The sequence below is a fragment of the Solea senegalensis genome, linkage group LG8 (assembly GCF_019176455.1).
Source record: "Solea senegalensis isolate Sse05_10M linkage group LG8, IFAPA_SoseM_1, whole genome shotgun sequence".
NCBI lineage: Eukaryota > Metazoa > Chordata > Actinopteri > Pleuronectiformes > Soleidae > Solea > Solea senegalensis.
This window is the reverse complement of record NC_058028.1, coordinates 20,170,739-20,196,029: the sequence shown is the minus strand read 5'-3', so window position 1 is coordinate 20,196,029 and position 25,291 is coordinate 20,170,739. Positions and strand designations below refer to the sequence as shown.

Below are 25,291 nucleotides of genomic sequence, written 5' to 3'. Positions count from 1 at the left end.
GATTGTTTGTACTGCACCCAAGGGTGCAAAAAAGAATCGCAACGAGGCAGAAAATGAGGCGGTGAGGTTTTAGGAGCTAATGGGCTAACAGGTGTTTGACAAATTCACAAACTCAACCAGGATCCTGTTGGACGACGCCAGCTGTCAGTCACACTACATGCCACAACTCATCACTGTGGTTGGCACAGTACTCATGTTTTGATGCACTGGCAATGGAGTGTGGCTGCGAGGTGAGATAACCAGGTCTTTTCACCATGGTAATGAACCATACTGGACCCTCCCTCAGGTGATCACCACTTCTTGCTCCCATGGCAACAGCCTTGGCTCTCTATAGACCTGAAGGAAACACTGCATTTGTCATACTGTGGTAACCTAATATGTTTAAGTAACTGTATGCCAGGGAACGTTTTAAGGGATGAAGTATGTCCGGAACTGTGCCGTACACGTCACTGAATTATTGTACTAGTGATGACATTAGCGCAATTCTTTTTTAAAAAAGAAAAATAAATGACATGGCATTTTTCTCTAAACCCATAACCTCAGTAGATCAAAGTGAATTTCATATATTTTTGGTTCAAGTAGTCGGTTATAAAAAATAAAATAAAAAACAGTCCTGTAAAGCCCTTAACCCAGATCAGCTTCACATGTGTAACAGGTGGGGTTGACTCTCATTTCGCCAGCACTGAAACAGAGAAATAACTCCCTCTAGTGGTCATTTGACTTCACTTCTGCTCAACCAGTGTGCAGTTTTTTCCTCTGATCAAAAATATACCATCAGCTCCCTCTTGTGTTCAGAATTTCATACAGGAAAATAGTGTAAGACGCACATTTGAGATATAATCTTAAAAATCATAAAATACCTGTTTAATTTTAATTGACTTTACACGAGCTATTTAATAAATTGTAATCCTTAAGTTATTCACCATATTAATTGAAAACATGTGAAAGAGAAATGTTTAATGACATGCCTCATCAAGATAAAAATGCTTATATTAAACATACAGTATATAAAACAATTTTTATGTAAAACCATAAATTTGAAAACTCATGGATAACATTTGCATTAAGCATATCATATTTGGTTAGAGAGCTTTTTAACCATTACAGAAATATAAAAAATGATGCTGTTAATTTAGGGTGGTTACATTGGTTGGTGGTCTCATAATTTTGTGTACATATATATGTATATATATATATATATATATATATATATATATATATATATATATATATATACACATACACATACATACACATACATACACATATATACACACATAGAAATAGAAAAACACGTTGAAATTTGAGGTGTGAGAGAAAAGGAAGTGGAACATCCTCTCCTGAGCTCTCAAGGATGGGTGGGGCATCACCACTTCCTACATTTTAATAGTATTAGTATCGTTGCCACACACAGACGCACACACGCACACACAAAGTTCCCATAGCTGTCATTTTTAGAACCCTCATTGATTTAATTATCAAAAGGTCCTAAAGAAGTGACAAATACATGGGTCTAATTATTTTATGTAGTAAGTAAGGTCCACCACATACCTTTTTTATGTGTGTGTCTCTGTGGTTACACTGACCTCAGCATTCACACACAGAAGTTATGTTGTGTGATAAAAAAGCCACTGTAACTCTGCTGCTCTCATTTCTCTGTGCCACTGCCTGAGGGCTTATATCAGGTTATAGGTAAACGACTTTAACTGTGTAAACTGCATCAAAAACGGCCTCCAATAAGCAAAACATGGTGACGTTGACAGCTCATTAAGGCTGCGTACGGCCTCCCTAAGACTAATCATTGCTCCCACCGTTGCTAAAGAGCAAAACCCTGAGCTTTAATAAGCCACCATCTAAAGTCAATATAATACCAGCAGACATTAAGGCTTGTGTTTGTTCGGTGGACACAACTCACCATCATTCCCTGCAATATAGTAGGGGCGCCAGAGATAGAGTAAATGCCAGGTTCCAGAAATAGCAGCAGCCCATTTGCTCTTTTCCATGATGCCAGCAGACAGATAACATTTACACCTGGCTCACAAAAAAACTAGGCTAGAGAATGATAAGGGAGAGAGGGGACTTTTTAAGAAGAAGGCAACTCCTGTTATCAAGCCCATTTACTACTTTTAAAAAAGCACTTCTTTATATTCCCTCTATTTCTCTCCAGGGCCCTTGCTCAACTCAGATGGGCAAAGACATTTTAAACCTCTGTTTTATAATTGCTGAGGAAACTTTTTGTCTGTCACTCAACCTGAACTATTCCTGCACGCTTTTTGTGGTTTTAGACTTTTCTTTGGTCACATCCCCAGAGAATTTCATCAAAATTCTATGCTGCTCATAGACAAACGAATGTTGGCCAGAAATGGAGGAAATGTGACGACAGATGAGCAACATCTAACAGCAAGCTGACCTTTTTTTTCCCCCGTCAGCTTCTCCCCCACATGCCACATTTACCTTAGCTGTGGATCAGCATGAGAAGTACACTGGATGTCCCCCCCCATGACTGGGGTCATTTTAGAGTGTTTGATGACTGGGGACTCAAAGCAACAACCCTTCATTTACAACACAAGCTACCTTTCCGCTTGGCCATGGGCTGCCCCGAGTGCTAACTGACCTTATTCTTGCAAAAACAAACAAACAACAGAGACCTCCACCACCACAGGTGCATGAGAGTCCACATCACAGAGCTGCGATCGATGTGTCAGAGAGGACGATGCTCTCAGATGTGAGCAGCTGCTCTGTTTGAAGTGAGTGGAGCGAGGCAGCCGTGAGGAGCAGACACAGACGACAGCGGGGGAGGCGCCCGTGGAGGACAGAAATAATGTATGACGAGTATCAGCGTCTAATCAACAGCAGTAAGCAGCTGACTCGCTCCCTCATTCGTTGTCACACACACACACACATTCGTTTACACACATTCACATGTCAGGCAGACAGTTGGTGGGATTAAAAATCCAGCCTGTAAAACGATCTGTGGCTGAGCCTGAGAAACAAGTTATTTGTTCTGCTAAATACACCGTTTGGAAAAACGTTTGGAATGATACGTTCTTAAGACTGATGTCAAACAGCCAACGTACAGCATGTGTCCTCCTGACACAGAACAAAGCAATCACCTGATCTGTATCTGACACCGTGATGGACAGAAGAGCTTTATGATTGAATATCCTGAAGTAACAAAGGCAAAGCACAAGGACACTGTTATTACCCGCTGCTACTCCATGCACTATTATCCTTCACTGGTACATTTCAAACTGCCATTGTTTATTTCCTTATTTACAGTAGATCCATCCCATCCATTACCAAAAAAGAGACAGGAGTTAACAAACAGCACCTCAAAGATATGTGACACAATGATTCAAAAGTCTGTGCCTCAATCAGAATTTAGATAACATTTCAATAACTTCTAAATAATCGGTGGTTCTAATCTTTAATATGAGATTGTTATATATTCAGCTCTTAGTATAAGGAAAATTGTTTTATTACAAAATGTTCAAATGCAGCATCATTTCTTTTGTATTTCATGAAATTTAAATATTAAACAGCAGTAATGACACACCCAACCTTAGTTTCAAAAGATACTCAGCCACAGGTTTCATGTGACAAAGTAAGAAGTTGTTCAAGAATTATCTTTCTCTAACAAACTTTAACTGTAAAATACAAATGTGGATATTGTAAAATGACACACAAGGCAAGCAGAGGTAACTCACCACAGTTTGCGGGGCATCGTCTCACAGGATTAAAACACAGAGCAGATGAAACCTCTCCCCTTCTTCCTGTGTGTGTTTCATCCCTCTCACTCTATTATAACCTGACGGCCTACTTATAATACTTATTCACACACGCACACACACGCACGAGGGTTTGATTATGCAGTTATTAGTGAGGCGTTGTTTGAACTGAGAAGGTGGAGAGATCTCTTTGTAATAACCATGAGCAGGGGGGAGAGAGGGGCTGTGGATTAATGATAGAGTGAGAAGAAAAGGGAGGCGAAAGGAGGAATAAAAACCATCAACTGAGGGCAGTTGTTTTCTCCTCTCTGTGTGGCTATATTATTTTCCCAAATGATTCCAGCCCATGAGTTTAGACGACCAACTATTAAGTTAACAGGGGACTGAATGCTAAAATAAATTCAGGAATATGAAAAGCTGTATTAGACTGTAGAACTAATGATTTAGATGAGTAACCAATGCAATGGGGGTTAAAATGATTAAAAGTAATGACTCCCACATTTTCTTCAACGTCAGACTTTAATTTTTTCTAAAAGCTCTCAATGTATCATAAATAAAGGATTGTATACTCTCAAAAAAGGTTTATTCTATTTATTCTATTCTATTGGCCCCTTCAGCATTGAACATGCACGTTTAGTTTGTGCGTGTGTGTGTGTGTGTGTGTGTGTCTGTCAGTGTTAGGATGTGGATGCTCTGAGCTACCAAGGGAGGATTTGAGGGCTACAAATTTAGGAAATTACGTTAATAAGCTTAGGTTTAAAATATAAAAAAAAAAGAAGAAAAAAAAAGAAAGGGGATGTAGTCCATTGGATGTAGGAGGTTTAGACAAGAGCAGAAGAGGCGGAGCAATGGTGATCAGCTGTTGCTGTGGCAGCAAATGAATCAGGATGTGAGAAGAAGCTGAAGGTAGTGGTGAAGAAGAGGAGGGTTCTGTCCCTGTTCTGAGTTCATACATGGGTTTGTACGACTCTACATATGATTACAGTTTAGTAAATTATCATAAATGAGACTAATCCAGTGTCACAGTGTGTATTATTAGGCAAGACAATGCAGCTTCTCAAACATCCGTCCATCCATCGTCTACCGCTTTATCCTCCATGTGAGGGTCGCTGGTGTCAATTTTAGATGGCATAGGTTGATAAGGGGCTGCACACTGGACAAATCGCCAGTTCATCACAGGACCACAGAGAAACAAACAACCATTAACTCTCACATTCACACCTATGGTCAATTTAGTGTCCAATTTGTCCAATCCTCATATTGCATGTTTTTGGACTGTGGGAGGAAACCCGAGAACCCGGAGACAACCCACGCGCACACGGGGAGAACGCAACTCAACGCACTTTACATAAAAACAAATGAAAACAGAGTACAATAAAATAAAAAGTTAGTCCACAGAATACAATATAAATGACTTGAAAATGAAAATATGTACAGTGCAGCGAAACAATAAAACATAAAGTTATATGAAGCTTAAACAGCTCAGTCATGAGGACAGATATGATTTTATCCTGGATTTATTTGGCACAAAGGGATGAGGCTTTATCAGTAAACATGAATCCAATGATGTCTCTGTTTGTCTCTGTCTCTGCTTCTCTCCTTCTTAACTAGGTGGTTTTCTTACATCTACACACACGCACGCACGCACACGCACACACACACACACGCACGCACGCACACATGCACCCTGTCTGGGCAGAGGAGCAGCTCAGGCCGCAGAGTCACGACTCACTCATTCATATTCAGAGCCACTCGACAGCAGCCAGTCTAATGACACCTGGCCAAGGACAGTGGGAGACACTGTGTGTGTGTGTGTGTGTGTGTGTGTGTGAGACCATATTTTTCTCTCACTCAGGATACAAAACATCTTTAAACATAAATAATCTTCTTCTTTAGCTGTACAAATCCAAGAAATGCCGCCCCCCCTAAAAAAAAACTCCACTTAGAACTTAGTGTTTAAGAACATATCTGGCTAAGTATATTTAACTACTACACAGCAAACACTATAATATATTTTTAGGGCATTTTGTTTGTAATGTGTTATTATTATTAAGATGATAGAACTGCAACAGTGTATATATAAGATGTATTGATCATTTAAAAGTGTAAATTGCACCCAAAAAGTTAAAACAAGTTGACTTTCTGAAGGAAATTACAAATTACAGGTGGACAAAACAAAATGATTTAGAGAGTGAAGGCGAGATTATTGCCTCTTTGGTTGTGTCCGCATGAGCCCCTGTGCTTGGATTGTGTGTGAAGTGTGTAGCTACAGACAGATTTAAAATAAACGGACCAGCAGACAAAGACACACATGCAGAGGCCCTTCACCTCTCATCACTACGGCAACCTCCATTAGGGGGCTTTGCCAGTGGTTTGTTTCAACAAAACCCTCTCAAATGTAATAGCCTCAAAGAATATCACATGAAGCAGGTACAGTGCAGTTGAACAAATAATATTCACATCGGCTTTCCATTCCTACCCTGATTTAATTCTACCAGTAAGCTGATATACAGACAGCATATCTCTGTTATTGTTCTGACTTTTTTTCCCTCCTCAAATGATACAACCCAGTCATAAATGAAACTCCACATCAATCAACATGTCAACACTATCTTCTCATCTTACAGCTTTGAAAAGAAGAGCAAAATAATTCAAATGATCTGTTGGACATCAGATGCTCTTGTTTCCAAAACATGAGCAGCCAGAGTGAGAGTGAAAAATGAATCAAGCATCAACAAAGCAAATGGAGGATAGTTTACTGCAGCGATTACAGGTCGTGTCAGCAGTTTGGAAAGCAGGTTTTCACTGAATAGTATTCATATAATACTGGTCTAAAAATGTACTGGTCTAAAAATGTCCTTGAGTAGTTTGTTTAAAATTTACTCAGAGTAAAATAACTTTTTAAACACAGTTGGGGTTCTTTCTTGTGTTGTGCAAAAGGACAAGGGGACACAAAACTATATCTAATGCATCAGTCAAAATGTGTCAAAGGTCACAAATGTCTCTCACTCACTCAGAGACCTTAATTAACACCAATTCACCTGTCCTCGTCCTACACCTGTCCTCATCCCTCACCTGTCCCCATCCTTCACCTGTCCTCTTCGCTCACCTGTCCTCGTCCCTCACCTGTCCTCATCCTTCACCTATCCTCATCCCTCACTTGTCCTTGTCATTGATCACACCTGTATCCCCACCTGTCCCCATGTCCCTCACACCTGTCCTCCCCTCACCTGTCCTCATCCTTCACCTATCCTCATCCCTCACTTGTCCTTGTCATTCATCTGTCCTCGTCCTACACCTGTTCTCATCCCTCACCTGTCCCCATCCTCACCTATCCTCATCCCTCACTTGTCCTTGTCATTCATCTGTCCTCATCCCTCACCTGTCCCCATCCTTCACCTATCCGCTTACCTCACCTGTCCTTGTCATTCATCTGTCCTCGTCCTACACCTGTCCCCATCCTTCACCTATCCTCATCCCTCACCTGTCCTTGTCATTCACCTATCCACATCCCTCACCTGTCCTTGTCATTCATCTGTCCTCGTCCTACACCTGTCCTCATCCCTCACCTGTCCCCATCCTTCACCTATCCTCATCCCTCACCTGTCCAAAGTACAAAGTAAGTAAGTAAGTAAAACCTACTTAATAATAGTATTGCGAGTAAATGTAATTCATTACTTTCCACCTGCATATATACTTCAAGTGCATAGAGAATGATATCACAGTGAACAACATGGTGATAATCATCTACTGATAGACTCTTATATCTTGTCAAACCCTATGAGAACATCTGAGCCAAAGTCATTGCTGAGCATGTGACAAAGACAACAAGCTCACAGGATCTCCAGCTCTGAAACCAGTGCCTCGATCAGGAGCCAAAACAAGGAATACGGAAAAAGCTGAACGTGTGTTGGTGTGTTTGTTTGTTTGTTTTCCTCCGAGACGGTGAGGAAAAAGGAGGAATCTGAGATCTGACAGAGAAACAAGTTGTGAGTGTGAAACGATGCACCTTTGTTCAACTTGTTCAACATGAACAACGTTACATTAACGTAATGTCCTTTATTATGTACAGTGTGTATGAATCTGCTATTTTAGTGTATTCTCAGATGTGTCATCTTTCTCCATTAGAGCGAAGCATCAGGCAGTTACACACCAGTGTTTCCCAGGTATTTTCTTAACACACATTACACACACACACGATTGGCCTTGACTGACTAACTAAGATTAGATATTAACTTTTGTCTGGCATGAATATTCATTTGGATTTAAAGAGGAACTTACCGAGCTTTCAGTGAAGCCAGTGTGGATTTTTCAACCCTGGAGATGAACGAGAGAAGGATGGAGACACACAGAAAGAGAGAGAGAGAGAGAAAATGTTATTACATATCTGCAACAATTCTTCTCTGAAACGGCAGTTTCAAATACTTGCACCAAGCAATTTAGCTTTATAGAAAGATGGATATGAGCATTGTAAGACAGCAAATCGACATGGTGAGCCACCGTGTGATTCATGATTTCATCTCTGCATGGTATCGTCGGTCTGCTGAGGTTTATGTGGTGCGGAAAACAGTGGTAATATGCTTCTGTGTGTCTTGCCCTGGGAAAAGGATGATTTACTGTGTATAGTGTATGCTGTGTATTAGGTCTAAAAGTAAGTAAGTGCTTTCTTTGTCATATGGAGCAAAGACACGAGAACATATTCACATTGAAGAAGCTGAAACATCAGATCATTTTTAAATTATTAAAAAAGAGCACTCAAACTAATTGATTATCAGTATCAGTATGTTTTACTGCATGCACTGTTAGATATACTGCATATTGTTTTGTAAGTATTATGCGTATTGTATGATATAGTACATGCAGCACTGAACAACATGATGTATTAAATGATGTACTGTATGAGCTGTGTGCTCTGGTACAAGCACACTGTGTACATAGTCTTTCTTGTATGCAGAAGGACAGCCCTCACTTCTTTATAGCCACACTGAAGTGAAAAAGATTGAAGGCTAAAGATAAACATCCCAAAGGCCTGTCACTCTCACACTGCAAGAAACAACAATATTCTCTGCTCGTATAAAAACAAGGCTGAACTGTGTGACTTCAGTTCAGTTTGCATCCTTTGACCAGACATGACGTCTGGACTTGACTGTGTTTCATGAAGTTTCTCACATCTCTGTGAGGTAACACAAGTTAACATGACTGAGTGTGGGTTGGTGTCATTGAAAAGTCAGTGGCAAAGAGCAAAGGATGTTGTTTTTTTTTTCTGCTCAGACCGGTTATAACAGATCTCACTGTTTATAGGGGTGGCATGCTTCAATACGTGCTGTTCATACTGAAAACATGGAAAATCAGAGCCAGTAAAATTCTTTTCAGTTCAGTTGCTGTTGACTGTTAATAATTGGGGAGGGTCTGTGAGGCCCATTAAGCTAAAAGGAAAAACAATAAGGGAACACTTAAATCACTAAATCACACATCAGAATCTTTACTGCTAAATAAATTGCACAATTCCTTGAAAATGAGGAAACATCCACCAACTGAACCACAATCACTAAACAACTGAGGGGTTGGATTCACAATCACACAGAATATAACACTGAATATAACACTGATAAATGAGAGTTCCCTTTTTGAGTGAGCATCTAATACAGCTTTTTTCTTTGTTTTAACACATTTGCAAGGGAGTCAGTACACATGCTATTCATGCATGTTTCAGTGCTTGTTTGAGGGCACTCTCATGCCTAACTCGGAGATTAGAACATTAATTCTTTAATCATTTTAGAGACTGAGCTGTGCGGAACGGTTGCTAATCTACAGTATTTGATTCAAATGCACACATTTATCTAAAAAAAAACAACCCACACAGTGTATAAACACTTTTGCATGATCTATTTTTTACCACGCCAGCAGCCAAATCATAGGTTTTGAATATTATTTGAATGTCTTCGTGCATTCCTGAATGGTATCAGTAAAACCGCAGGGTGAGGAAAACAGCACATTGCAGACAATGTGATATGTTACAAATCATGAAGTGGTTAGTCGCATTTCTGGATAAATCATCATCAGTTTACACGATACATTTATAAAACATCCCATTTAACTGAAGTGCAGTAAGTCATCTGCCATGGTTTGCAGTGGATAAGTGCTGTTCTGCTGTAGCGACAGCTCATGCCGCTGCACCATAACAAATGTTACTCTCTCATTTTTAGTGTAGACACCGCCTGTGCCCTCACAGGATTTGTTTCTGAGTAGTTCAGCAAATATACCGCCCACCTTCAGCCTGACTCATCCCACAGATCAATTTTTGTTTGTTTTCTTCACAAATAGCTTCCTCCTCAGACTCCGTTCCACATTTTCACGCATGTATCTATGCACAGGTGCTTACACAGCTCACCATCTGATTGAGCCATTCATGTGTCCATGTAACATAACAACAAATGCTGCAAGTCTTTAGATTGATTGATTGATAATCACAGGCTTTCAATGCCAAGTATGCCAAGTAATACAATCCAAAATCAGGGAAGATTTAACCCCTAAGAGACTTTGATTGTCCCTGCATCCCCCATTTTAAAACTACTCAAACTATTCAAAGAATGACAACACGTAACACTTTGCAGTTTAATGACATTTTGCCTATGGTCACAGGAATGTCAAAAAGTCCAGATCACATAACAACATTCATTGGAGCATGATATTAGCTTTGGATCTTCTGTAACCAACAGAATCACATGCTTCCCTTGTTCAGACATTGAAAACTCACTCTTTGAAACTCTATATTTTGTTTATGATCTGTTACAGGTCGACTGTGTTCAATATTCAATATTCTACCCGTGACTATGTTTGTATCCCTTTAAATCAATTTGGTTTTCAGAGACCTGGACACGTCCCTTTATAAAAGTAAGGGACTTGCTTTCCAAATGCTGCCAAGTTTCTACAACATCCCTACTACACAGATGGTGAGTGGTTTTACCCACATAAAGCCAACGAATAAACAAAGAAAAACGAGGTTTCACAGACACTCTAAAAGGAGAGGTGAGTGGAGGAGTCCTCGTGAGGTCGCACCATTAAATGTCACTTATTCTAACACTGGAACTTTAAAAGGAACTCCAAAAACTTAGACTGTGGTAAGACTTTAAAATGTAGACAGATTTAACAAACAGCAGTAAATATTAAAGCAGCAGGGACTCCAATAGCAACCAACTGTATGACTCCCACTAGGCCTCATTTTTGGGATGTTTTCCTCTTCCTCCAACATGTTTTGATTGTGACGTCATATTTCTACTGGTGATGCAGGGGTGGAAAAATACCACAGGGAAGAACAACCCACGAGTAATGAGGATGGTGATAATAAAGCTCCTCCAGCTTCATTTCAGTGAGAAAGAGGCCGGTCAACTCGTCGTCTACACCTCGTCAGGAATGAACTAACAACAGAAAAAGTCTTACTGCTTTTGTTTTTATCACCGTCACAAAGACTGGCCCCTATCCCTGCTGAAAGTAATGTGCTGCTGTTGTGCTTTTTCTGTTTTAGGTTATTTCTGCCTGTGTGGCAGAACACGCAGCCTCAGCCCAGCCAGGGAGGTTAAGTGATCTGAAGCCGCGCTTCACTGTCAGAACACCAGCAGCAGGGGAGCCAGCACAAAAACACTCCATCCAAGTGTGTCAGTGCATTTAGCACTAAATGGGCTCCCTGGCAGCTTCTTCAGCACTGCATCATGGGAATTCTTCTGAACCAACAGAGCAGGGAAAACATAACCAGTATGAGCTGTGTGTGTCCATAGTCCCACAACATGGACAACTGCAACCACAAGAGACAGCAGGGAGCGAGACAAAGGAGACACTTGATTGTACTGTAGCCTCTCTGAATGGAGACAGCTCAGAGTGAAACTGTACATTCTCACACACACACACAAACACTTTAAACAGTGTTAGAGGTGTGACAGAGCACTCCACCCATCCTTCCTTCCTTTTTAAATGGAAAGTTTACATTTGTGTCAAACACACACACACACACACATACGGGTGTAGAGAGAGAGAGGGAGAGAGATGGAGAGAAAGCACAAAAGCTCATAATGTGCACTATCATAAGAATGTGCATTTACTGTGCATATAACACAAATGCACACACTCACACATCTACACACATATCTAATGGAAAGTAAACATACCATCCAAATCCACTGAATGTCAGGCTTCTCCTCCTCCTCATCATCTTGTCAGAGTGAACTTTTTTTTCGCAGTTTGTCTCGTTCTCTCCCGTGGATGCTTGTCCTGCTCAGTCTCTTTCTCACCCTCTTTCTCTCTTCACTATCTACTGCTGCACTTTGTCAGTATCCTAACTTCCCTCCCCTCTCTCTCTCTCTCTCTCTCTCCCTCTTTCACTGGTTTTGTCTCTATTTGCCTTCTTTTTTCACCTCCTTTGTCTCACTTACTTGATCCCCACGTGCCTCTCCAAAGTTGTTGTTCTTTACTTTGCCACTTGACCAGTTTCCTAACTACTTCCCCGCAACAACTATCACTGTTTGGATTTCATTTGAACACACTCACTCAGTGTGGTTCACTGACATGAACAGGTAGACTGAAGTATATACCCTTATGCTGAGGGGAGGAGCAAGGGAGGGAGGAGCAAGGGAGGGAGGGAGGGACCACAATCTCCTATTTGATTCTGCCAGTGCCAGAGTCTCTCTCTCTCTAACATTAACCTAACAAATCTTGGTTAACCAGTTCCTCAGAAAAAAATTAACCAGTTCCTCAGAAATTATCTTCTGCCTCATTAGAACCAGATTTTGGTCTCCATGAGGACTATAAGAATGTCAGTGTTTACAGTTTATGCCAGAAAAACAAGAAAAATATACAACAACCTTTGATGCTAGTGTTTTGAATTGAAAGGGATGATGGTGTGACATTTGTTCATTAGGTTTCAATGTTTTCACAAAACACTTTCACTCTATTCAGTTTGTGTTCAGGGTTTTGACAAACTGAGCCTCAGTTTCTGGATATGTGTTGACATTTTTGAGGGAAAAGGTCAGTTCCTGTGCCGCGTGTCCCCCCAGCAAGTCCACTGATTTATACCCATAATGGCCTCTCGCCACAGGTCGCACTCAAACAGTAGCATGCAAAAACAACTTGAATGGTGTGGAACTAGAGGGCATAGCAATTACAATACACCCACTGCAGCCTGATGACACCGAGACCGTGTTTCAAACCAAATGTTGAAATGCTGGACATTCATTTGGACATGATTTATGTAAGTAGAGTTTTACTATATATTAAAAATGCATTGTTTAATGTAAAATGTTCCATCTCCCCAAAGACTGAATGAATCATGTGATACACAGTACAATATTATAATAAACTAAGTGCTGAACAGTGTTGCAGCCAGACTAAACCTCACACACACACATACATATATATTTATAGATATATAGACGTTTGACCAAAGGGAGTGTCCTTCCTGACACTAGAGTTCACAGGTTTCACTCACACACATTATGCAGATAAAGGTTTTCACAAAGCTTTTGTTTCAAACGTCAGGCAGGTTATTGATATTCATTTCAATGCTTCACAATATCTAATAGTTTACTTGCTGATTGTGGCTGTTTAATTAACATGCCACATAATGTCATTTTTAATCCAGTAACAGCTGTGATACAGGATTAGTGTTTAGGATTTAGTGACATCGAGTGGTGAGGTTGCACATTGCAACCATTTGAAAACTTATCCCTTCACCTCTGTCACTATAATGTAGAGGAAAGAATCTTAGTTTAATTTCTGCCAGAGACTCCCCCAAATCATACTGCTACAACCCCAGAACGTCACTTTCCCTGTTCCCTCACATGTATCATGATGTGTATGTTTTTAGGTGGATCTGGTCTCACACTAAACATTACAGAATAAGAGGCTGAATTCGCCCAGCTTTATGTTTCTTTCTTTCTTATTTTAGTAAACATGTATATCAGTGTTATAGTTATAGTTATACCTTCCTCTGGTGGTACTTGGAGGAAAATCAGAAATACTGTTCTACTGTATACACCAGGGTATGTGACCGGAGTGGAATTTTGACCGTTGCCTTATCTCTCACTGCATACTGGTGTTACTTTGAGAGCTCAATATTTTCTCAGGTGGTACTAGGTATAAAAAGGTTGCTCTTCAGTATAGTGACAACCTGATTAAATGACAATGAGATTTAACTTCCTCCAGCTCAGGTAAAATACTTTGAATGGCCCCAGTACCATTGCACATTAAGATGCTCATTTTAATGTACTGTAACAATACACACTATTGTATTTTATATATATTTACATTTGAGGTTCTTAACGGAAAATGTTGAAATTTTAGTCATATATTTAAATCCACCTGTAATGTAAATTAAATCCTAAAGATACTGAAAATATTAGGTTTTGAAATGCTGGTGTGCTAGTGGTGCAAATTCACAAAGACATTTGCAATCATTCTCATTACCCTGTTATTGTGCAAATGTCCATTTTTGGGCATTTGGAGAAAGGTACAGATACAGGTTTTTGAGGTTTTTGTGCTGAACTGTATTATTGTTGTATGCCAGTTTATAGCCTGTCCAGTGTAGAGACAAACAATAAGCTTGATGGCAGAATTAAAGAAACTAACTAAGAAAATAATGGCCCGAGGATGTTGCAGATTTCAATATCATAATTTTCTAAATGATCTCAGGTCCTTTCTTTCATGAAAAGAGCTGTGATTTTATTTGTAATCATTTCAAAAAAGTACTTAGTGATCAAAGAAGCCAAACAAGCACTTCTGAAGCCCTTTGAGTGATTATGGTCAAAAGCTTTCACAGTGATGTATTATTATTTCCCCTCTCTCTCTCCCTCCTTGGCTGAATGAGTTGATGATTTGATGGGCTTTCAGTATGAAATCAGAGTAGAACAGAGTGGACGACTTCACCTAAATTATATATTTTTTAAAAAATGTATTAAAAAAAACAGTGACCGTTAACATCTTGTTATTCAGGTGAAATATGTTCTCTATCATACACATCATAGAATTCATGCTGTGTTCTTTGGAATAGAAAGTTGTAGAGTCTTTCAATCAAAATGATTTATTTTGGATACTGAGGGGCGAATGAGAAGAAGTTGTGTGGACATTTTCATAGACTGTATATAATACGGTGGACGTAGCCTTCTGGTTTGAAAAGTGAGGCCTAGGAAGTAGGGTCAAAGTAGTACTGTTATTTTTCCTTTTCTACACAAAATTCCTCAGTTCCACTCCGATCACATACCCTGGTATTTTCAGTTGAGCAGTATTTCTGATTTTCCTCCAAGTACCACTAGAGGAAGCACCTTTGCTGGCACACATACCACAGCTTGAGAACCAAGGTCCTAAACCAGGGCTCTGCAACCTGCGACTCTAGAGTCACATAAGGCTCTTCTGCCCCTCTGCAATGGCTCCTTTCTAAATTGTATTTATTTTATTTTTTCCATTTTTTCCATCCTCCCAAAACTCCACAAATGTATGCTTGAAATAGGGGAAGCCCCAAATATTGTCTTATTTACTTCAAAGTGGGTCACTTTTAATTTCATTAATTTTCCACAAAAATGGAAGGACATGGTCTACATAATTCTGTATTTTATTTCAAAGTAATTTATTTGAGTGGAGAAGGAACAGAAATGTCTCTTTTCATACTAAAGGGAGGACCCACATTGACATTTCTGACTATTTTTTACTGTAACACATACAATTATTTAGAATTGGTTAGGCAAACATTCAACATTTCATTGTGTACATGAGTTATTTAATAACTCTTAAGTGAACGACGGGAAACATCTAATCTCCCGGTGACCAGTGTCTCTGAGAATGACTTTAGAAGAGCGCATGAGTGGACACCATGGTGATTGACAGCTAACGGGAGTTTGTTTTTCACAGAGCTCCGGTTGCTGACGTCACACAACCAATACGACGTATGTATTTTGAATACAGTGACCCATTTATTGTCAATGTACTCACCTCAGTACAGGTAGAAAACAGTTAAGTCCATGGAGGTTTACCATTAATTCTCCAGTCGTTTGAAAACAGAGTTCTAAACGCTGCCACACAGACTCTAGTTTCCACACCTGCTGCTCATTACCTGGAAATTACCTGTGCATTTCCTTTGCTAATGCGCCACCCAGTGGTTAAACACCAGAACTGCATAAACACATGGTCACCTGAACAGGAAAATGAAACGAGAATAAAAATAGTATATCCTGGATCCAACATTGAATTATAACATTTTTTAGTGTTTTCTTCATCATTTGGACACAAGGATAAGACAAAACTGAATAAAGTCTCTAATGAAGACATTTCATCATTGTTTACATTTTAATGATCAGTCAAAAAGCTCCAATGACAGTATGAATTATTATAAATATTTATTTTGAATGACCCTCATGCAGTGCCTGCTCATGTAAACACCCTTCAAACCTCATTTCCATGAAATTATTTTCTATGAGCCACTAGGAGCCGAGGGTGACACTAACACACTAACACCACATTATTCGTATTCATATTTTTCTCTGAATTATTATTTGCTTTCGTGGAGCATTGTGACACAGAAAAATACTTACTTGCTCTTGCTTTGCTTCAAGGTTCAGTTATTTGCCTTCATACCAGATGACCATGCTCTTCTATCACCTTTTCAGCTCTCATATTATTTCAGTAAATCAACGACTTGGGAAGATTTGTTGCTTCCAGAGTTTGTAAAGATTCACACTCTTGTCCATCTTGTCAAGTACAGCACGTCAACATTGTTCTGAAATGTGCCACTTGTATTCACAGCCACATTTTGTGTTACCACTGGATTCATGACAAGTTGTTATGCTGTAGCATTGCTGTATCGTAATATGCTTATTTAGGGTCAGTAAATTGATGCCAGTGCTGCTTTGTGAAACAGGACAATAATCATCTGCGTAATTAAATGTATGCCACAAATCTACCAATACTGATATTAGTCCAATACAGTCATTTTAGAACATTTATGAATTATGAAGCTGGTAACAACACTTTAATTATACCCTTACCCCTACTCTCTGCATTTGAGAAATCTTCCTAGAATTAGGAGCAGCAGCCTTTTTTGACCTGGTGAGGACTCAAACCGGCAACCCCCTGGTTGACAAGCCAAGTTCCCATTCTACTTGGCCATGTGCTTGTTCTGAATCATAATTCTTTCTCCAACTGTGTAACAAATATTGTTCCCCCAAAAAGAAGAAATAAACAGCCTTAACACGACTCAGCTATTGCCAATTTTGCTTTTTTTTTTTTGCACAGTGAAGCATGCGGCACACAGTATAGGATTTTTACATTTTTATTTGTCCAATGTCTGATCTGATCTAGTGATATTGACCAGTATCAGTGTGATGGCTTGGGTCAGTACATCATGCATTTTATGGCTTCATTAATGAAGATGTCTGTATGGTTACAAATTGTCTGGGATTTCACATATAAAGGGTGTATGCTAGCACATGTCAGTGTCATGTGCGTGTTTTAGGTTGTACAGAAATCCTTTGTAAACACATTTATATTTCACTCCTTCTTTAGTTTCAACTAATTTCAGAAAAATCTTCTTTCTGTCCCTGATCTGATTTTCGGTTTCTCCAGAGATAAGATGTTTCCTACTTTATTACCTCTGTTCCCCTCCACCACCACCACTGCTCCCATCTCTTTCCCTGCTATCTAATAAGGTACTTAGTCAGTGCATAAATTCCCAGGGGGAAGATATAAACCACAGGCAGATGTGAGACACCTGCCTGAGACTCTAATAGGTTACTCAGTCATATGAGGTTGTTTTAATGGCTCATGTCTCAACCACATCCATCAACATCTATTATAACCCACACAGATAAGCCTTGAGAAACACAGACGAACCAAACCTGCATTTGGAACATCAAAAACATTGATTTCAAACAAGATTATATTGAGATTATCATTTAATCTAATCTAAAGACTGTGGCCCAAGTATAATGCAACATGTCCCAAACTGACCAATGGTGAACTATATTTTGTATTATAATAATACTAGACATATAAACCTGTCTAGTGTTTTAATTACAATTGTTCGCATGTTATTTTGATTTAATGTTTTGATTCCATTTGTATTTCCATTGTTATTCACAGATTCATTTTGCATTATATATATATATGTGACTTTGTTGTGAAATGACAAAACAGATACTTTTACTTTGAAATGGTGTGCAATATCATCCACATTTCTAATTACTAATCGGAAAGTCCTGACCAGACTAGAGGTCTGGTCCCACGGGTCATTTTGAGCTTGAGGCCCCTGATTTACAGTATTAATGGAAGCTTAAGTGGGCAAAAACACAATCATATCATTTGTGATGGCAAAAATAGAAGTTACTGCACATTTGAACCAAGACCATAATGAAGACATTATTACAACAGTTATAAAATATTGGAATGCAACTGTGAATACATGATATCTCAAACACATAATTAAACTGATTTTGATGTTAGGATATAAGAATAATCAAATGTTCATGGGTAGACTTGCATGTAGTCCTGTTTGTGTTTGTTTGGAAAAAAAAAGAGACAATGACTTAACGGAAGAAATGCTACCGATCTGCTGCTCTGAATGTGATAAAACCTAAAATGATACACACACACACAGCCGCACACTCTCTTACACAAACACACGCGGAGAGTGAGAGAGAGGGAGGGGGGGGGAGAGAGAGAACGTGCAGCATGTGAAGCTATTCTTCTGTTCCCACTGTGCTCTTAATAAGAACCATGCATCAGTTCATCAGTCGTGACTCATTAAGACAAACAGAGCGTAATACTGCAGATATTTCACTTCCACAACCTATATGAGGGTTGTGGGGAAACATTAGGTAATTGTTTGCAGCATCAAACCACTTTGAGATTAAAGGCAATAAAATATATTGCACACAAGGCACTGACAGATCACTGAGACATTTTGTTCATAAAAATAATCTATTTTTATCAGCCTTCAATGCTTTAATACAACCTCAAGAAGAAGAAAAAGAAAAATGACCCACATTATAATAGGTTTAGTCATCACATTTTTTAAATAAACTTATGTGACTGTTATTTAGTGATCTATTGTATGTTGTTAGGTAAAATGTGAAATTCGCCCTTTTTAACATCCATTAAAAAACAGTGACTTTTGGATGAGGCAAGGGCAACAATCGAAAATCATGCACACAAATCAATAAAGAAATCAAGTTGCTCAGTCACAGATCATTCATACATTCTTGATATAGATTATGTACATATGAAATAAATGTAAGGTGGTGAAAATGACAAATATTTGCATTATTCTGAAATGTAGTGCAGAGTCACACAGCAGCTGACCCTCATGTGGAGGATAAAGCAGTAGAGAATGGATGGATGAAATGTAGTGCAGGTGAAATGAAAATGTATACAGTATATTACCTATAGGTAAATAATAATAATAACAAAAAGATTTATTAATTAAGAACTTCATATTTTCACTTCCCCCCTATGCTGGGACCAACAGTGTGTACATACTAAAATCTTCTTCCATTTTCATTCCTTGTTCACAATTTTTGCTTTCTTCTGTGAATCTAATTTTAAACCATTCACTCCTCACTATACCTTTCTCTCGTTAGCTCTATTTTTATCCCCCCCAAACACCTCAACTACTCAGATTGAAACCTTTTTTGTGTGTGTGATTTATGTGATGTGTTGTTTTTAAGTCCGCCTGTAAAGCCATAGACACATTTCCGCATCTGTGAACAGTAAAGATTCATATAATTATTACGTTATTCTGCCCGTTGGTGGATGTTAGTGAATGTGACAGTAAGCCCACTCGAACACCCAAGTCTTCTATACTACACACATACATACACACACACACACACACACACACACACACACACACACACACACACACACACACACACACACACACACACACACACACACACACACACACACACACACACACACACACACACACACACACACACACACAGAGAGAGAGAGACGGAGGGGAGAGAGATCCAGAATCAGAGAATTCACACCCCTATGCACTCCTGCGTATGAGCCCACAGACATATATGCGTGTATGCTGACACATGTGCACACACAGTGCATGCACTCAAATTAACAAGCTGTGACACATGCACACACAAACACACACACACACACACATACAGCACCTCTTCCACCCACAGCCTCCGGTTGCTCACTCTTCCACACAACATTGATCAGTGAAAAAAGTGCAAAAGTCTCAGTGCACCAACAGCTTTGTAGTTTTTATGTCTGTCAAATTATGTGATTATTGGCATTTGGATTAATGAAAAGTTCATATATCGGACCATGACGCAATGGTTGAATTTGCACAAATGTGGTTTATTCTTCAACATGGTCTCCCCTGCACTCTGCATAATTCTTCCATCACTATTGCAGTGTTTGGATGCTCTTAGTACAGAAGTGCTCATTCTTATAGTCAAAAACGTCCTCAACAGCAGATACCGTATTTCCACTTCACTTTTTTTTAAACCATAAAAGAGCCAGAAAATGTCCTGTAACTAAGTGCTTTTACCCATTTTTTCCAGAATAACTTAACAATTTACTGCGTATTAAAATATTGAATACTGAATGGTCACTATAGCGTTGCTAAAACGACAAATCTAATGGTGGCCTGAGACCTTTACACTGTACTGTAAATTCATGCAATTCCCTTGACTGCAGCGCTGTGGGTGTAAATAACTCACAGACCCATGATGTTGAAAACACAATGACAAAACACTCACAGGGACAACTGCAAACGCTCACACCCACACAATCACCATTTAAAAACAACATGGCGATTTCCTCACACATTTTATGGGCAGACTCTGGAGAAGTTGGTACTGATTGTGGATAAAAAAAATATTTGGTTTAGGAATCAATAAATGGGGGGAAACAGAAAAGGAAATAAAAGAAGAGAGAACTGCAGATACGATGAGCAACAAAGGTTGGCAAAGGTATCAGTAACGATCGAGAGAGATGTCACTGCAAATGAGATTCAGTCACCAGAGGGGAGCATGTGAGGTAAAGGAAGTATGGCGTCGCAGGGGAGAAAGAATGAAGGGAGGGTGGAAGTTAAGTATATAGAGAAATGGAAATGGGAAAAAACATATTGAACAAACATCAATGGAAAAATATAATGACATAATAAGGAAAAACAAATATAGGGTGAATTACGATAATCATAATGTTCCATCCCTCATAAATCTATTACAAAGAGAATATTAAACTAGGGTTTGACTATTATACTAAATTAAACCACAATAGCAATACCCCTCAGGCAAATCACAATTATATACACCATCATTTCTACCTCTAATCTCTAAATACACACCAGGGTCCCCGAGCCACAAACTTCAAACCTTTAATGTTTTTTCACCCCCACTTCAAGGTTTTTTACTGCACATAAATGGAGAGCGAAGGCACGTGGGGGAATGTTGCTTAGTGACACAAGAACAAATCACTGCTATAGTGAGAAACACAGACAGAATTAGAGCTGATAGGCTTAATCAGCATTGTGTGAACCCATTCAGCAACAGCTTCAACGTAACAGACACTTGTTTATTTTTTTTACAGTTTGCACAACAGCTCCTTGGCGTTTAAATCTTATAGAACTATACCGACATTTTAACCATTTAAATAACATTTTGGACATTAAATAAATGACGCTCTCGTCGCATCCTCATCATAAAGAGCAGTAAACGCACACAGAAATAACAGGAATGTACGTGACGTGATGTGATTTGCAGTCATTTTATTGGCAGAAATTGAATATACTACCAATCAGTATGTTTGTATCAGTGTAAGTGAAATAGAATACTTGTTTTTTTTGTTGCCAAAGAAAGACTAAGCCTTGATATGGACTGATGGCACGGCCGCGTTTCGACAGCAGCCCCGAAAAGACTTGTTTTGCCTTTTGAACTATGGCAAACAATCCTTTTTCAATCCTTTCTGAGACACAGAGGCTTGGGAATGGGGAGTATGTCACATTACATCACCTGATGCTATAGTAGATCTTTATCTTTATGGAGGAAACATTCATCTTGTGCTCAATGAACAACTGTTCTTAATACACACACACAGAGCGCGTTCTCTGAGGAAACTCACACATGACACTCTCTGACTCCCACTGCCTCTCGCTCTGTGATGCATGCAGTACACGGGGAGCACGTTTCCTCAGGGAGACTTTTGATTTTCAGTGCACTTTCTATGTTGTAGTGCATGTGCACATGAACATGAATGCCCACTGGCGCATACACACCCACCCACTCACACACACATCTTGGAAAATTCATGCATGCATGAAGACATTCACCATTTAAATTACAAATAGCTCAGAACACATTTATAGGCATGTTATTACCATAAAAAAATAACTTCATAGCAGCCACCCTAACTCACCACCCCCACCCTCCAAATATAAACACAACATGGTGTCAATGTGACAGAAAGTGCAGCAGAACCACAAAATACTACACCATTACAGGATTTAAAGAACCACTATGCCCCCATTGGCTCTCACAGCGCATACACACTCGTACACACGCATACATTATGACTCCATATAACACAGTATCAGACGCATATCATTATTTTCCTCAAGTTTACAACAGTATAAAGAACCTCAGAAATGAATTTCCACTTATTCCTGTGTGTATGAACGTGGATCACAAGTGTCCTAACGTGCAACTCGCACAGGCTCCACTCTGCAGCTGGAGAGTCCTCACATAACACATAACACAACACACTCTTCTCTCTCTCTCACACTCTCACACACACTCGCGCTCCTCTCGTCATCTCGTTTTGGCTCCCAGTCTGCTGATGTCAGGAGCAGCAGCAACAGTAGAGGCAATAACAGTGTTTGTGCTCAGAGTGAAAGCCTTACCTCGGCTCCCCTGCAGATCCTTTACAAGCTGGGCTGAACATCTCGCTGTTAGAGGGTGGTGCAGCATCAGCAGTGGACCAGTGGCCAGAGCAGGAGAGGCCGACTGAATGTGCGTGAGAGAGAAGGAGAGAAAAAGACAGAGAGCGGGTATGGGGAGAGGGAGTGCATATAGGGGGGAGGGTACACAGGGTAGAGCAGAATTATGAGATGAGAGAAGGCAAGAAAATCTGTGAGTGTGTGTGTGTGTGTGTGGGAGAGAATGGGAGATGGTGTTACCATGGAGAGGGCTACGCCTTAACTCCTTTAAAGCCTTTTAACACCAAGGTAGTAGGAAGACACAGACAATGTCAGGCTGCAAAAGGGAGAACAGGGAAATGTTGTTAGGACAAGTGATGCAAACAAATTTAAATTTACTGAAACAGTTCTATTTTATTTAGATGCCAATGGTGGGGGGGGATTTGTGGACACTTTTTGTGTTGTTATTTTCACCCAAGTGGGTCTCAGATACTGTCGGACTCTGAGGTGAAGATTTGATTTTTTGCATCATAACAACATGTCAACAACATGATGTGAATGTGTCATGAATGAAAAACGTGTGCAGCTTTAGCAGCAACACAAAGCCAGAGAGTCTCTGTTTTGCAGTTCACAGTAAGACGTCCTTTCTTTAAATTATTCAAAGTAACATAGGTCGGCATGTGACAGGTTTGGACCTACTTTTGACCAGAGACATTATGGTGTGTAAGTGTGTAGGCAGTATGACTGCAACAGTGAATAAAACCCTGTTCTCACTTCTCAGCAGTGTGTTACAGAAAGAAGGCGTACAGTAAAGGTCAATGATTTTGATGAGTCAATACACATTTCACCTCACAATGACACACACACACACACAAAACCCTACAAACACCACAGGATCACAGGTGTCAGTTATACAGTATAAAGAAGAACTCCCCATTGAAGTACAAAGGTGATCAGATCAATCACACACACACACACACACACACACACACATGGCTTGTGATTGATGTGTTGCTGAGAGGCCAGTGTTCCTCCGATGGCCTAAACAGAGGACAGAAGCATCTGCCTCTCTAAACTATTTCGTATTGATTGGGTTTACTGCCTGTGGCTCTAATAACACACACATGGGCACCCTGCAGTCCTATGAAGAAAGACACAGAGAAATGGAAGGACAGACAGCAGGTTTAATTGAATCCTTCCTCCCCCATAATGGACAGACCAAAGCAGACACAAGTCCCCGTCTCTGAGGCACAAATGCACACATACAGGTTTGTACACCTAGTCCTGTTAAGACACAGCATTGAGTTCCATTATTTTTACAGCCTGGCAAAAACCTTATCCCTAACCTTCACCATAACCAGTGAATGCCTGACAATAACTATAACCTAACTACTATTCTCAAACCAGTGCCTCAGAAATGAAGTTATGCCTCATCAGGTCCAGGCTTTGACCCCCATGTTCCTGACAAAGTCACTGTTTATACCAGAGAAGGTCCTAAAGCAGGCATGTCCAAAGTCCGCACCTTCGGTTCTATCCAAGATTACAAACCCAGCTGAGACAGACAGATATACACACTCATCTCATATTATGTTATTATGTTACATGAGTCCAGATGTGAGGCTTAGTTTTGGTTACATTTCCATTTAAAACTGATTCAATTGCGATAATAAAAATTTAATTAATATAAAACAGCGCATTTGTATGTAAATGTTAGGCCTGGAATATTCCATTGGCCCCCAGAAATCTTAACATTATCAAATCTGGCCCTTGTTAAAAGAAAAGTTTGGACACCCCTGTCCTAAAGACACAATAAAAACAAGTGCCCAAACACACACACATTTGCAGACCCTCACGGACATAATGCATTCCTTGGCCCTTACCCCACCCTTAACCATCACAACTAAATGCCTAACCCTAAATCCAGGTATTAAAAACCTGTTAAAGATGTGAGGACCAGACAAAATGTCCCCACTTTCTAAAAATCTCCTCACTTCACATACAAGAACACACACACACACAGACAAACGGTGGTTTATTTTGACTATGTGTCTTCTTTTCCTCTAATCTCCAGGCAGCTTGGCGCGCTGGGAACCTTTGTCGGATCTAATTGGTATTGCTGGTTGGGGTTGCTGTGGAAACCAGTTAGAAAGTGTTGTTTGGAGATCTGCCAAAAGTTCAGATTAAACAGGCTGTAATGGCCTCCACTCTACTGCAGATGCAAATAGAGACACACTCACATTTAAAATAGTCAAGATTTATAGTTTTTTATATTTTTGAGTCAGAAATGCAAACAAACTTCCAACCCCACACAGTGTAAATCCTCAATTTTGGAAGGAACACTGTCCACATCAGCAGTTGGTCATATATTACAAATCAGGATGTAAGTGATTTAAATTCAAAGAGCCTGAGTTGGTGTCTGACGGTGATCATTACTGTTGCATGCAGTCTGCCACAATAACAAGAATCCCACAGGATTGAATCTGTGAGCTGCAGTAACAAGCAGCATGCCGGCGTGAGCCGAAGGAACATATGTTTAATTACATGAAACGTGGACTCAAAGTGTCTTGTTACATTTGTTACATTACTGTTCACTGCTTGTCAATGCAAATGTCTGATTAGATATTAACACGGCAGTGTTGATTTA

General features: G+C 39.7%; 1 protein-coding gene across 2 annotated transcripts in view; it reads right to left on the bottom strand.

Annotated features, from left to right (window-relative positions):
* Positions 1 to 22,809, bottom strand: part of LOC122773368 (rap1 GTPase-activating protein 2-like) — an 81,469-nt gene extending 58,660 nt beyond the window's left edge. The window contains exons 1-2 of one of the 2 annotated variants that reach the window (XM_044032003.1): positions 22,633 to 22,809; positions 8,010 to 8,045 (exon numbers count right to left, since the gene is read on the bottom strand). In XM_044032003.1, coding sequence (XP_043887938.1) covers positions 8,010 to 8,045; positions 22,633 to 22,673 — 77 coding nt within the window. In that variant the 5' untranslated portion in view covers positions 22,674 to 22,809. Of the gene's footprint in view, positions 1 to 8,009; positions 8,046 to 11,890; positions 12,298 to 22,632 lie in introns of those variants that run through there. The other variant, XM_044032001.1, reaches the window with a different exon arrangement.
* Positions 22,810 to 25,291: the final 2,482 nt, after the last annotated feature.